General features: G+C 35.4%; 1 protein-coding gene across 1 annotated transcript; it reads right to left on the reverse strand.

Moving 5' to 3' along the window:
- Positions 1-331: 331 nt before the first annotated feature.
- Positions 332-11,574, reverse strand: LOC132700836 (facilitated trehalose transporter Tret1-like). Its single transcript, XM_060668406.1, has 3 exons — positions 11,310-11,574; positions 5,358-5,643; positions 332-2,365 (listed from the first exon to the last, which is right to left on the reverse strand). The coding sequence occupies exons 1-3, from the start codon at positions 11,479-11,481 to the stop codon at positions 1,330-1,332; spliced, it is 1,494 nt and encodes a 497-aa protein (XP_060524389.1). The 5' UTR covers positions 11,482-11,574; the 3' UTR covers positions 332-1,329.
- Between the last annotated feature and the right edge of the window lie 3,710 nt (positions 11,575-15,284).

The following is a 15,284-nucleotide window of genomic DNA, read 5'->3' on the forward strand; positions in this document are numbered from 1 at the left end:
TATGTTTTTCTTATACAATACCAAACCATCCAGTGTCCTTGGTAACATTAAAAATGTGAATGTTGGTTTGTTCCCGTTAGGTATGGATATGCACTTTGCTCTCGATGAAATGATATATCTATTTGCGACTTCATTCTTGGCTTGCATTTTCACTAAAAATGAACATTGATTTTATGGCGAATACCTTTGACGTACCATGACCTTATCAGAAAGTGTATACTGACAAAATTAACCGACTTATATTCCTAAGATACCCTAAGCTTGTATTGTGTATTGTTTGCCATTTAAATCTCTACCGAAATGAATTTTTTATTTCAGTTGTAAACTGGGTTTTGGGGACTTTATTACATTTTTACGATATTTACATGTTTATCTACAATTTAAAATTCGTTTCAGTCTTTACAACGCAGATCATCCATTTTGCTTTTAGATAATATAGGAATAAACAAATAAACAGCGATATTTACGATATTTCATTCGCCGTGATTTGAAAAACTTATGCAGACTCGTATTGAATATCTTTTCTCACTTCATCCATCATAATTTATTCTTGCGCATTTCTTGCCTCAAACAGAAAATATACAGGTTGTCAAAACCCTATACTGAAAAACTGAAAGAAAATTGATAGAAACAGGGAGGTCGACGGCCGGGTCATCCAAAATCTAACGAGAACATAAACATTTTATTATAAGGTAAGGATAATCTCCATCGTGCCTTTTTTGAAATAATTTCAAATAATTATGTTAACATTGGATTGGGAGAATGGGATCAATAGAATATCCTGCAAAATCTCCAGATATTACTACACTCTACACTTCAAAAGTGTATCAGGATAAAAGACAAAATTTAGATGGTTCAAAATCATGAATTAGATACGAAATAAGGCAAATTCATGAAAATATCATCCGTGATGTTTTGGAAGTGTTTTTAAGCCAATTAGCATATTGTCAAAGTTAACATTTGGCATTTTCATTTGACATGACTTGTTTTTATAAATTTTACTCACTGCCAATCTTGTAATCTCGAGTTAAATGAATTATAGACTTTTTCTTGAGTTCTCCACATATTCGATTAAAAGTAAAAATTTAAATTCTAAAAAAAATACTATACTAAAATTTTTTTTATCGGAAGAAATTTAAACAATTCAATTTACTGGTACTAGCTGCTTACTTCTTCATTTCAAAATTAAATTTTTGATTTTTACTGGATCGGTCATTAAAAGGAAGTCATCGCGTTTTTGACCCTCCTTGATTACTTTCTATTTACTGCAAAAAAATTGCATGAAGGTGTGAGAGTATTTTTCTTGAAATTATGAAATAACAAACACATCTACCTAGCTAAAAGCTCCTGGATTTCCGCTAAAGTTTTTCCCCTAGTTTCGGGAACAATAAAATAGACGAATACCAAGCCGACCATACAGAATCCGCTGAAAATACAAAACGTGGAAGCCATGCTTAAATACGCGCTTATTATGGGGAACATAAAGGTAATGGCGCAAGCTGCCACGAAGCTGAGCGTGGTTGCCAGCGCAGACGCCGTCGATCTGACGTTAGATGGAAAAATCTCACTCATAACTGTAAGAGAAACCGGACCCACGCCCAAATTAAAGCTGATGAAGTATAGCAACAAGCAAGTCGTAGGTAACCACCAAAAGTATACGGTCACGTCACCGGAATCGTTACCGGCGTGGAGCGAGAAAAAGAGTCCCATTGTTACGAGTGCAATTATCATCCCTACGCACGACATCATAAGCAGGAATCTCCGCCCCAGACGTTCGATGATTGCCGATGTCACAAAAACTGTGAGGAACTTGACACTGCCAACCAATATGCTAGCATATTTGGAAGGTATGGTGCTGCCCGCACTATCTAGAATGCTATGAAGGAAACCGACCAGTGCGGATATTCCGGTCAGCTGAGTAACAACCACCAATCCCACCCCCACCAGTAGCGCTCTTCTGAGGTCTTTGGCAGCCAAAAGATGGATATAGCCAGTGTTCTCGTCCTTGTTACCCGCGACGAATTGACGAATCTCCGAAAGTTCCTTGCGGACGTCCGAATTGTCTCTTAGCTTTATTAGTACGTTCTCCGCCTCCGATAAATCTCCATTTCTAATTAAATATAACGGAGAGTCTGGAACGAATATGGGAGACAAAGCGAGAAACAGCAGGAGCGGAGCGACGCAGCTCAGCGAAAACACTTTGACGTTTAGAAACGGTCCGATGGCGTAAGGATAAAGGACTCCGAACGAAAGGAAAAGGCTGTAGGCGCAGCTTAATTTGCCCCGATTGTGTTGCTCGCTAATTTCCGCCAGGTACATGGTGACGACCGAGAAGCAGCCTCCTATACCAATGCCATGGAGCAATCTGCAAAGTAGATAATGTTTAAATAAATATATTTTTCATAACCAATCAAATTTTTGAAATTGTTGGGCACTATACGTTTCAACGGTCATTAGCGTTTGATTATTTCATTTTTACGTGTGTGAACGCTGTGGTCGATGTATTAGACGTCCCAATTGGCTAGAGGCTTCGGGAGTGATCTAGTGTTTCGATAGAGTTGAATGACATTCGTTGTCATTACGGTTGCAGTTTGCAGGTCATGGTGCTACTATTTTGGTGAAATGAAATCCCATCAACATAAATCTCTTTTTCCATTGCATTTCTGAGCTGCTGCTGAGTAGCTGGTTTCTAGATTTTGTTTTATTTTTTAATTTATCACATAAAGTTGGATAGTTTTTGTTCTAATTGATTATTTTAAAGAGTTGGCTATGACTGAAACAAAAAAACGCCTTGTGTGTGGAATTGCTAATGATACAAAAAGTATTGAATATTGCTTCGGTAATTTTATTAACGAATTTAATTAGTTAATTAAGTTGTTCTAACTATTCTGACTGTCAACGAAGACTTTCGAAATGTTGAAAAATATGTTTCGTGCTGTATCGTGAAAATAGAGATGAAGCATCTGAACTGCATTTGCATAATGGACATAAAAATTATATATATAACAATGAATAAAGGATAAAGTATGTTTCACTTCTATATAACTTTGAAAAATGTTTTTGCGGCAGTAACAGAGTTACAGAGTTACAGAGTTACAGAGACATTAATTCTTCTAATCATTGGATTGGCCCACCCGGTCCCATAAGACAGCCACCCAAGTCTCCGACTTACCAATACTTGATGATTTCTTATGAGGCTATCTTCAAAATCAAATTTACAAAAATCAGCATCATACAATACGTGAAATGCCACTAAAAGGGAATTAAGAAATGTGCAAGCCAGGCCCCTAATATAACTTAATATGTTTAGACTAATTTTTTTTCTAGGAAATCCATTTTTTACGCTAATAAAAATTTAAACTAATTTTGCCAGAAGAAAATAGATAACACGGATAAAAATACTTCTTGAATACATTTTTTAAGTTGAACTTGTAATTTAGTACTAGATAGTAATCAATATTAATGAACTAAAATTAAATAATTTTTGAATATATAAAATTATGGTGTAATATAGTTATTCAATTAAATATTTAATAATAATAATAATAATTGGTTTGAATTTCATGATGAAAGCCCTTAATAGATGTAATACAATGTCGCAAAATTACACAGGGTGTCCCATTTAAAAATTCACAACCTTATGTCGTTAATTAAAAAAAAAGTGCCCCTCCATAGAAGTCTATTTGATAGCTTAAATATTAACTGAAATACCAGGGGTGCCAGAAACGCCATGGGATATGAAAATTCTGTTGACAGCTTTCGTGTCACATAAAAAGTAGCACCATGATCCACAAACTGCAGGGCTCCAGATTTTTATAACATACATACACACTGTGCAGTATATATGCAACAAGTTGACAAACTTCCTTGGTCACTTGTTTATTACGATTGTTATCAAACTTTCAGCAATGAAGCTTTAGCAAGAGGTTGTCAAATAGAGAAACAAATAACTTTGAAACTCTCAGAAACTGTCAGACTAGAGTTTGTTGTCAAAACCTTCAGCGCCATATAAAGAATGGTGTCCCAACTTAACACCTTTTGATGAAGAAATACTTTACTTTGCTTAGTATGGTGCTGACATCTACTATATAACATAATATTGATCAAGATCTGGTAAATATTTAAATTTAACTTTAATCTACATCGTTCAACATGTTATTAAGAAAGTGCATAACGATGACAAAGCTGGATTACCTGCGTCTGACAAATTTACGATTTTGATATTTTCATTGCAATTGAATTCGTTGTATTTTCTGTTTAGTAAAAAAATTAATTATTCTTTCTTATCTGTTCAAAATTTATCTGGAAAATGTTATAAACACAATAGTATCACACATAAACTATTTTGCGGATGAACAAGTTGTAGTGGCCCAGGATAAAGAAGACGTAGAGTTTATGACAAGGAGGCCATTTGATGAATATACAACATGGGGACTGACTGTAAACTGTAATAAAAAAAATGCATGTGTGTGGGCGGAAAGGAACAGGATCTGGAAACTGCGAAGACCAAATAGTGAAGGCGAAAAGAGTCATAGGAAAAGAGGAAGAGCTAAGATCTAAGCTAAGGCTAAACGGAATACACACAACCATATCAGAAAGGAACCTACAACCAGGAGACTGGGAAGGAGTGGAAATTGGGAACCGGAAGACGTAGGACGCTATAGAACCGGACATATTCATATATAAAAATAAAATTGTTCATATTATACTGTTTGTTAGTATCCTTATTAATATATTTCTTATTACCACATTATTTAATTGGTAAAACATGTATGTTAAAAGTCTATTTTGATTTTTGCAAATTGATATTGATTTTCTAAGCATGATTGTAATTATCACAAATTTAATTTTTTCTTCATAGGAACAAACAAGACAAAGGTGGTATTAATATTATTATTAAAAATCTTTTTCTTTTTTATAACGTTTTAATAACTGAAATGCATTTATTGTATAAGTTGGGTTTTGTCATTAAAGATTGGTTCCACAATCATAGTTTTATTTATTTATTCTTTTTTAAATAATAAATAAATGTTTCATAAAAATGTGGAATATAAATTGGACAGAGATTTAAAAAAATATTTTTTTAGAACTTTGAAACAATTGCCGAAGCATGATAATAACACATACGGTAAAGAAAGTCGTGAAATATCCAAAATATTTACCAAGATTATTGTTTATTCGCGCCAGGGCATTTTTAATAAGTAACAGAATTAGTATCGTAGTTTAACAATGCCGGATTAGCGTCGCATTTAATGGTTGTGTTTATATACTGCAACATTGATAACATTTTCAGGAATTGAATAACGCGATGAAAACACAATAGCAATAGACATGATGACGGTCCCTTTTTAACTTACCTTGCTGCGTAGTACAATCTAACATCGGTTGCGAATGCCAAGATGATCAGTCCAATACCCATAGGTATCGAAATTACAATCAACGTAATCTTTCGTCCGATTTTGTCAGCCAAATAACCGAAAATGAACGGCCCGATAATCTCTCCGATGTTCAGTAGAGCCATGATCCAGCTCTTTTGCAAAATTTCAATTCGGGAGTTTAAAGGGGTTTGAGGAGATTCCAGTTTTGGAAATACCGGCGAAGTCCAGGACAGTCCTATACCAGCGACGAATGATATCAAATTTGCTGCACAGAAAAGAAGAACATTGACTATTAGTTCTATTTACAGTGGACGGATTCCTCCAATGGACTCCCATTCTACTATGTACCGGGTGGTCCAAATTCGAGGGGCCTCTATGGCTTTAAGCATTTGCAGCATAGTTAACCCAAAACTAATATCCATGAGAAAAGTCAGAAACTGAAAACCGCATCGTGATATGTCAAGGCGTTTTTGAGCTACAGGGTGATTCTGAAAAGTGTTCGATTTTAAAGACCCTCTGTAACTTTTTTAATTGTAAGAATAGACTTTTTTATTTTTTTTTAAATTTTAATTAAATTTTTTTTAAGCGGGAATCTCTATATATTACCCGTTTTGTCTTAGAGCCTTTAGTTACCGAGATATCACACGAAGTTATATCTCTTGATATGGGATATCCCCAAATTTTCAAAAAAAATAGTTTGCGAGATGTGCCATACACCTAGTTTTATTAAATAGTTTAAAAGATATTTGCAATTTTTAATATGTACCATAGGCCGCGCTGTGCGCTCCCTAAACGTGTAGATAAAAATTTATTGTTTTTGTTTTTCATACAAAATTTGGCCACGATACAAAGTTGGCTAAGACACGAGGGTACACAGCAACCTCGCACTTTAATTTCTAGTTTATAATAAGTACCAACCCGAAAAATAATAATCGTAAATAAAATTATTAAAAGAAATTTTTTTATTTAAAGTTTGTATTAATTAAACTATGTAACACTTAAAATCTATATCTAACAAGTTTCGTTAATTCTAAAACATATGCTCAAATTGACGGCCGTTTTCTTGTAGACATATCGCACATCTTCTCTTGACGCTATTTTCTGCATTAAGAAGTTCTACCGCAGAAGCTGCCTGAATGCAGTACCAATTCCCTTGTAGTGGTTGGGCGGTCTCGAAATACAAGGTTTTTGATTCTCCCCCACAAAAAGAAGTCACAAGGGGTCAGGTCTGGAGACCTTTATTTCCAATCCAGTTTTCGGAAAACACATTATTTAGCAAATTAGTAATGTGTCGTGCATTATGAGGAGGTGCACCGTCACGTTGAAAGTATAGCTCACTATTTTGCTGAAGTGGCAAATTGTCGATAAACGGAATTACCTGCTCTTCAAGAATTTTTTGGTATCTTTCGGCATTTAAATTTCCATCAAAGATATAATGCCCAATAATTTGTCTTTTGTAGATGCCTACCCATACTAACCAAAACTGAACCTTCCCTGATTTGCTTGTTCTTGTGTATACCTGGTGAATATTCCATCACTAGAAATCGTTGCATCATCCGTCCAAATAACTTTGCAGCCGTCGGGGTAGATAGGGCCTAAACTTTTTCAAGTACCCCCACGGCTTCGTGGAATTCCAGTGTTTCTCTCCATGGTGGAAGTATTCGGGCTAATTTCTATTTCTCCCAGAACCGTTAGTTCTTCCAACTCTCTATCTCTGGCTAGGTTTCTATACGTCCTAGTCCGCGGTTTTGTAAAGGATCCGTATTGTTTTAGATGACGTTTAAACTTAAAAAATCTTTTTGAGCTAGGTTGCTTTCTTTCCGGATATCTCTCGAAATATGGATTTAACGCCGTTTATTTCAGTATATATAACATTTTATCATCATAGCTTGACGAAGACGCCACTTTTGACACATGTATCATGGCAATTGTTTTCATCTGATCATAGCTGTCTAGATAGAAACCGTAAAACTACATAGGTCAGAGTTAAGCACAGCCTACTATAGTAATTATTAAAAATTGCAGATATCTTTTTAACTACTTAACTACTTAATAAAAATATCATTTGACAGGAAATTTTATTGGAGAACTAATTTTTGTAAAAAAATTGGGGTATTCCGTTTAAAAAAATGTAACTTTGCATTATCGTGAACTAAAGGCTTTAAGACAAAATCGGTGAAACGGATAGATTTGCCCGTGAAAAATCTTCAAAAAATGTTTTTAATAAAAATCTCTATTTTTACAAATAAAACAGTTATAGAAGGTTTTTAGAAACGCACATTTTTAAGAATCACCCTGTAGTTCGTTTCTTAAAAATTTGACATATTATGATTTACGACTTCTCTCGAAAATCGAGTCAGTATTATGCATATTAGTTTTTGGGCTACTGGGTATTTGGACCAGCCAAGTACAGTTTGAGGGGGCGGAGGTAAAGGTGGAGCATGTACATTGCCTCGGATGACTCGATTTCTATGGATTCTCGTATTTTTCTTTGGATTTGTTAAGAACTTTTGATGTGTGGTCAGTGATGTATCAAGAATGGGAAGACCCCGGTGGCAAGCGTGGGGTTCCTGTAGGACGTATTTTCTTTTAAATATTTTGGTGAATTGTATATTGTGATAGAATGCTTAATATCTCTAATGCGGAAACTAATAAAGAGAATAATAGATGTTAAAGTTCAGCCACTCCGGTTGAGATATTTTTACGACTTTGTAAACAAGAGAGTTGATAACCGATGATTTTTGAGCGGGATGGTGATGTGACATTAAGGTGTCGGTGGTGTTTAGATTTTCTGTAAATATAATGAACCAATGTTAGATCTGATTTTCTATTATTATTATCAGTTTCCAAATCGATGGTTGTTAGGGTGTATAGAGTCTAAATAGCAATGAAAATCTCGGAAGAATTCTTGGCCATGAGGCCAAGTAACAAAATTATCATCAATATAGCGTTTCTTCTTCTCAAATACTTCCATAAAAATATTCGCAACGACCCGTGATAATGGGGAACCCATAGCTGTTCCCAACGTTTATTCATAAACTTAACCGTTACAAGAAAAATATATTCCAGACAAGAATTTTTCAATTAGGATGAGAATTTTCGGTTCCAGATTCTTAGACGTCTGAAATAAATAATGGTCAGAATTTCAAGAATAGGGATTTTAGTATGGAGTCACTTTTTCCTGTATAGGAGTTTAATTAGATGTTTGATATTTTGCTAGAGCATATGTTGGAGAACCAATGGTGCTGGATTTTCAATCTTAGGGAGACCGTAGAGACGAGGAATTTTAGAGTCATGAGGGGTGACAGACTTTTTCGCGAACTCTGATAGAAAAGAAGCCTTAATAACAAATTTATGGTCGCGTTCCATAGTTGAAGATATCTTGAAATATTTCCTGCTATTTACTTGTTTGGAGTTTTTATTAAGGATTTTTGAGGTTTCAAATTGAATTTCCTTATCTATTTGAGATGGCAGTTTGTTTGTTTGTTTAGGATAGACCCGACATTTGAAATGATTTCATTTTTTCGTATAATTCATGGTCCAAGAATGCAGTTGGAAACTTTTGCAAAAACTCATTTTTCCGTCTTAGAAAGTTGGTGCGATTGTTAATTATGAAGTTGAGAAATCTTTCATGGTTTCGCAAATCTTGACGTTAGTGTCTCAAATTTTTAAATGTGGAGTAGAAGATTTTCAGCATTGTTATCCTGCTTGAAAGGGTATCGAACATGGGTGGGGAGAAAATGAAAGCACTTTCAAGATGTAGAGTAAAGTAAAACTACATTTGCGAAGATATTTCCGGACTAGCAGATTACGTTTGGATTTGATGGGATATTTTATTGCGAACGTTATTGTCTCTACAACGTTACAAAGTGTACTGAGTAATCTTGCCAGTTTGAGTCGGTGACCTTTCTGATTTTGCGCTTGATGTCATTTCCATAAATGGTTGTTAATTTTTTAAAGACACTTACGGTAAAGACTTGAAACGTTGGCTACTTATGTAGCTAGCTATGTAAAATATTTTGAGCCATGCGGTGTTGCCAGATATATTCGTAATGTATATCAACTTTGGTTTTTTTAAAAGGAACAACTTGTATATTATGATGCGAAACATTCTTGAATATTTTTATGTAACATGAACATTTTCGGAGATAAAAAATACTTATTAAGAAATTTCTCAACACACAACCCGATATAAAATAATAATTTATTTCGCAACCCGTTCATCTAAATACTCGAATTTTTCGTTACAATTCCCTATTAAATTGCTTTATCATAAAATGGTACGAAAATTAAGTTACCGCTTACAGGGCGCTCATAAGATAAGACCCAATTGACAAGGTATAAAAATCCATGTCTGGTGGGAATTTTAAATGGTTTAAAAGTAACAAACTATGATATATCTGGCAACACCGCATGGCCAAAAATTTTATTTAGATAGCTCATATTCGCTTACATAAGTAGGCAAGATTTCAACTTTATTGGTGATTCAAAATTTCCGGAAAAATTGGTTGTAGGAAAAAAAACAGGTTTTTTCCCCGAAAAATTGGAAAAAAACGGAAAATTTGGGAAAAATTGAATTTTTGTTGGAAACGAAATCCAAAAAAAGCATTTTGATATCCAGATAGGTTTACGAATTAAATATTATTCAATACAATTATTTTCAAACATATTTTAAAAAATAAGTGCGGTGTAATGGTATTCCCGCAAATACTGTTGGCCTGTCCTGCCTGACTAGAGAAAACCTATTAAAATATGTAAAGGAGGGCTTGGAATTTTGCTGTAAACCTATTCATTTTGAGCAAATCTTCTTGATTCCCGGATTGAGCATTAAATGAAGACCAAGTAATAGTGGCAATTGATTTTATTTCGCAAATATCTCAAATATCACGTTTAAATACAAGAGAAATAATGGCAAATTTAGCCCACTTCAGAACTGAAACGGGATTTTTTAGTAAGAATTCTCTATGGGAATCTGCGACCAGTACCCATCCAGTTATATGATGGCAGGGGTTGTGTACCTCGCAGCCACTTATGCCAAATGCTTCCAGAATTTTAAATGGACCGCCATCGTCCGCTTCGTCAGAAAGAAACTGGTCTTTGCATGGTGTTATTCATACTAAAAAAAGAAATAGACTGACACAAGATAAGGTACAAAAACTTGTTGCGATTCAGTCTACCTTAAATTTAGAAGAAAACAACAAATTTGCCTACGATTCTAGGCCATGCTGCGGAATCAGAACCAGATTCCTTCTCCGAAGACTCGGACCTTGACGATGAAACCCCAAAGTGTACTGGTTTTGCAGAAATGACGTTTTTTTACTTGCAATTTGTCAGTTCTTCTTCTTTTTTTTTGTATTGATTTTTTTTATTTATTATGTATTCTAGAGTTTATGTTTTGTTAACCAAAGAGTTCTTATTTTATTTTTTTATTATTTTGAAATAAAGTAGGCATCTTAATTTTTGTTTTTTTTTTTATTGAAGCAACTTATACTAACCAATACACATTTAGATCATAATATATTAATTCGTTTAGCTGTCTGGCATTTAATTTTAAAAAAGTTAAATTTTCCGTTTTTTTCCAATTTTTCCGAGGTCTGGGAAAAAAAACGTGTTTTTTCCAAATTTTCCGGTTTTTTTCCGAACCGTTAAATCTCTAAACATCTAAAAGGACACACACAGTGAACAACCCTGTATAAGCAGGTACTGTTAAGTTCTGAAGAAGCCAAGAAGATGATTTTCCTAACGTCAGTTTGATTCATCAATAACCGATACAGGAGGAATATAGAAGATTTGTAGCTAATAAGTTTTATGACCATAAAAGTTTCAAAAATAATATGATTAATGATAGTACCTCACAAGCATGGTAGTTTTCATACACTAGGAATGGTGTTTGGTAAATTCCACTTAAACCTAATTCATTATCGGTCTTACCAAGAAACGCTGTAAAATATAGAAACCAGGGGTCACGAGGGACAGCCTCCTTTTCTGGACTTAAGTAACCATCATTTCTTGTTGTCGGCCTGTAGACGATTCCCTTTTCGAAAGTTTCTGCGTCAAGGTTTTTTTCCCCCAACGATTCGTTTTCGTAATTTGCCGCCACCATTTTGCTTAAAAATCTAGGTTTCGCATTCGGTTCGGCCGTGCCGTTACTCTCTGACTAGCCGAAAATTCGGAAAACAACTGCATATTTAGAATTAAATTTATAGTCTTTGCGCAAATATTAGCGTCTTATTTTTTCTTATCATTGTTTGTCAAACACGGCGTTATAAAAATTATGGGACAAAAAATACAATTCACGAAACGATCGTCAATCTGTTGTACCGGGAAAACTATTTGCGTGATAATTTTGATTTTGTATGCGCAAAGTGTAATTTTACGACATCAGCTTTGTTAAACACTGCGACGAGCGTACTTTGGTCACGGGTTTGATAGAGTTTCGATGTTTCTACCCTCTTTTCGCATTGCTCGCGTCACTAAGCCAGAATTATTATTTTTAAATTTTAAATAAATTATGGAAGGTAACCTAAACTTTTATAATAACCTGTTACATTAATAAATATTAGCGATTTCCAATGATATCGTTTCAAATATTTCGCGCACCTTGTAGAATGGACGAAACCGGAAACTGTTTTATAGTTTTTCAGTTACCCATTAAAATGGCAAATTTCAGGATCGTTTTGTTGACACACCCTGTACATAATCCAAAAAATGCCCTAAGTAAAAGTTATAACCCTGGATTTAGTGGTATATGAACTTTTCCTAGAGAGTAAACGGTTTTCGGAAAAATACTTCTTTTCTAAAACCATGCTACACTGTAATAATAAATCGCGTCTAGATCGAGTGCGAGATATAGAGATTGTCACTTGGACTTTTTCAAATATCTGGAGAAGCGTGTGTGATAGACGAAAACCGTAAATACAAAAATTGTAGGCTTCGATGTGGTCTTTATTACTATGCAAACCAAAAAACCAACTTTGTTAGTAATTTTGATTTACGGCTAATAATTTAATGCTGGAAGGCACAATTTTCAGCATCGTTATATTTTTGTCTATAATGAAAGACCCCTGTATATAATAGAAAAAATGCTATAAATAAAAGGTATGATCTCAGATCCCATGCAATTTTCCGATAGGGATAACAGTTTTCTAGAAAATAAGCTTTTTCTGGAAGCCAAAATATCCCAAAATTTTTTTTCGAAATTTAAAAAAAAATACGTCTCGATTTTAACAGTTGAAATATGGGTGTGAACTTCTACCTTTCTACCAAAGCTGAAGTCGATAGCTGCAAATTGAAGACACTTGGCAATTTTTCAATATAGCACGGAATATCTTGAACACCCTATACAATAGGTGAAAACCTTAAATAAATAAAAGTTTTAGCTGTTTATGCGGGCTATATTGTCATGTAAAAGAAACTATCAGTCTTTTAGTTATAGTCATTTCTCATTAATAGGGGAACCCATTTTTCAGTTATTTTGAATATGCGGGACACCTTGTATATTTTTAAAAAATTGTCCATAATAGGAGTTCATGCAGCCGAGTCTTCTGTGCCTTCTCGTTCAAGATTTTTTCGGTCTCACAAACGGTTTTCGGTAAACGATTTTTTTTTTACTTGTTCATGCGCGGTTTTTAATGCATTTAAAATACTTCCCGACCCCCTAGTCCCCCCAATTCCACCAAGTTCAGTTTCGTGTTTCAAAGCAACGTCCAAAAAACAGTCGAAAATCGAAAAAGAAAGATGGAAAGTGAACATCGACTGCTGCAATTTTCACATATCTTGTTCATCCCATGGACTGTTTAAAAGGAACGAAATTTGAAGTGTCTAGCTCAAATCGTTCGAAAGCTATAGTCGAAACACCGTGAAACAGAGAACGGAGAAAGAAGAACGGGGAACGGACAGGCAAAAACAGAACAACTGGATTAAAATTATTTATTTATTGACAATTTAGGCTGCAAACAGAAAATGTTTTTTCATTCTTCATGAATGAATATGAAATATATTTTGGTAAGAGATAAGGAGAGTTAAGTTTACCGTTTAATACTTTGTGCATCGTTAAGACATCTGTTAGCGGTATTTTGTTTTAGAGAGCTTCTAATGTTTCATTGGCCCATTTCTACAGAGGATATATGGTAGTTCCACGTCGACCAAAGTCCGGAAATTCATGTAGTAACAGAAGTAAAGGTTAATCTTTGTTTCCGCATAAGCCAAACACGACATCTTTGCTCCAATAGTGAAGTGATCTGGTTGCAGACATGCTAGGCAAGAACACCGTATTATTCAAATAGTTAATGCAAATGATTAGAATGCTGTTTATCCGAATCTGAAAGTGGGAAAAATAATCAAACGTCATCACATCGTGTAAGTATACCAGTTAATACATACAGACTGAATAGCGTTTGCGCGAGGTATTCAATATTAGTGTTAGTTTTATGTGTAAGATGTCCAGTTATCAGCCCAATAGTCAGCCTCAGCTGATTCCTGTTGGACCCGATAAGGCTGGAAGCAAGAGTCCTGGATGGCCCCTGAAAGAGAGCTTTAATATGTCTCATACCTTCAGCTTCAAGCCACATATCGGGAAATTTATTGGTAGATCTCGGGCCAAATGGACTTTCAATGAAGCTGTCGGGTACTGGAATAGGACAAATAGGTAGTGTACTTGTGTGACAAGCTCCACTTTTTGATAGCCTATCTGTCCTCTCGTTCCACAGTGTGCTGGGACGCAGACGATTCTGACGTGATTTGCCTTAGCAAGCCTGTCAAGCATCTCAATGCAATCTCGGATCATCCTTGATTGGTGATTTCGACTGACATGAGCGACCTGAGGGCCGCATGACTGTCGCAACAGATATACATGTGTTCGTTCCTGTAATTTAGGCCGACAATATTTCGAATCGCATCCATTTCTGCTTGGAAGATTGTGGTCATGTGTCCCAGTTTTAGAGTTTTCTCTGTTCTTGTTCCATCGCACCAGTATGCTACTGCTGTTCCTTTCTGTGTCTTAAACCCATCTGTGTACCAGACGAGCCCCTTCGGTTTCAGGAAGCTTGGGGAGTTCTCTGCCCAATCCTGCCTATTTAAAAGATTATTCTGAACTTGGTTTTGAAATGGTAGCTGCTGGAGATGCGATAACCACCCAGGGTCAGAAACTGCTCCAGATCCTTGTCCATAAACCGCCTTCCTCCAAAAGCTATTAAAGTGCAGCCTCATGGCAGTTTTTTCCGCCGAGGCTTTAGCATATAGAAATGGGGGCTTAAAATTTAGTATAGCTTCTTTAGTCAGGGTGGGCGTAGTTTTCATAGCCCCTGTTATACCCATCATAGCAAGTCTATAGACTCTGTTTAATGCTTTGATATTGATTTACCCGTTCAGAGCTATCCACCACACGGTAGAAGCGTAAGTGGTTTGTGGGACCAAATTGGCAGTACATATCCATCTGACCATAATGGGCCTTAGGCCCCACGTTTGCCCAAACATTCTTGTACAAGTCCAAAAGGTGGCAGTAGCCTTCTGAACCTGTCTGTTGATGTGTGTGTTTCCGTTGAATTTGCTATCCAGAGTGGCGCCTAGATGACGCAGCTATCTGGAGAAACTTAATATTGTGTTGAATATACAGGGAGGTACCGTGAACTTTCTCCTCTTTGTGAAGAGTACCATCTCAGTCTTGTTGGGGTTAACTTTCAAGGATCTGGATGTACACCATTCATCAATAAGATCCAGAGCACGTTGCTCCTTAATTCCTTAGATTTTTTCATAGGAGTATCAGTTTTCAACAACAGCGGTCTTGGAAAGGAGCATAAAATAAGGTTGCATCAAAATACGAATACGAACCACTAAACCGAATTCTATTTTTTAAATGTCAGTCGACGCAGAATTCAGTCCTCTTTATTTTTGAATGTTAAATGTTTT

The sequence above is a fragment of the Cylas formicarius genome, unplaced genomic scaffold, assembly GCF_029955315.1.
Source record: "Cylas formicarius isolate icCylForm1 unplaced genomic scaffold, icCylForm1.1 PGA_scaffold_10__41_contigs__length_53128322, whole genome shotgun sequence".
Lineage (NCBI taxonomy): Eukaryota > Metazoa > Arthropoda > Insecta > Coleoptera > Brentidae > Cylas > Cylas formicarius.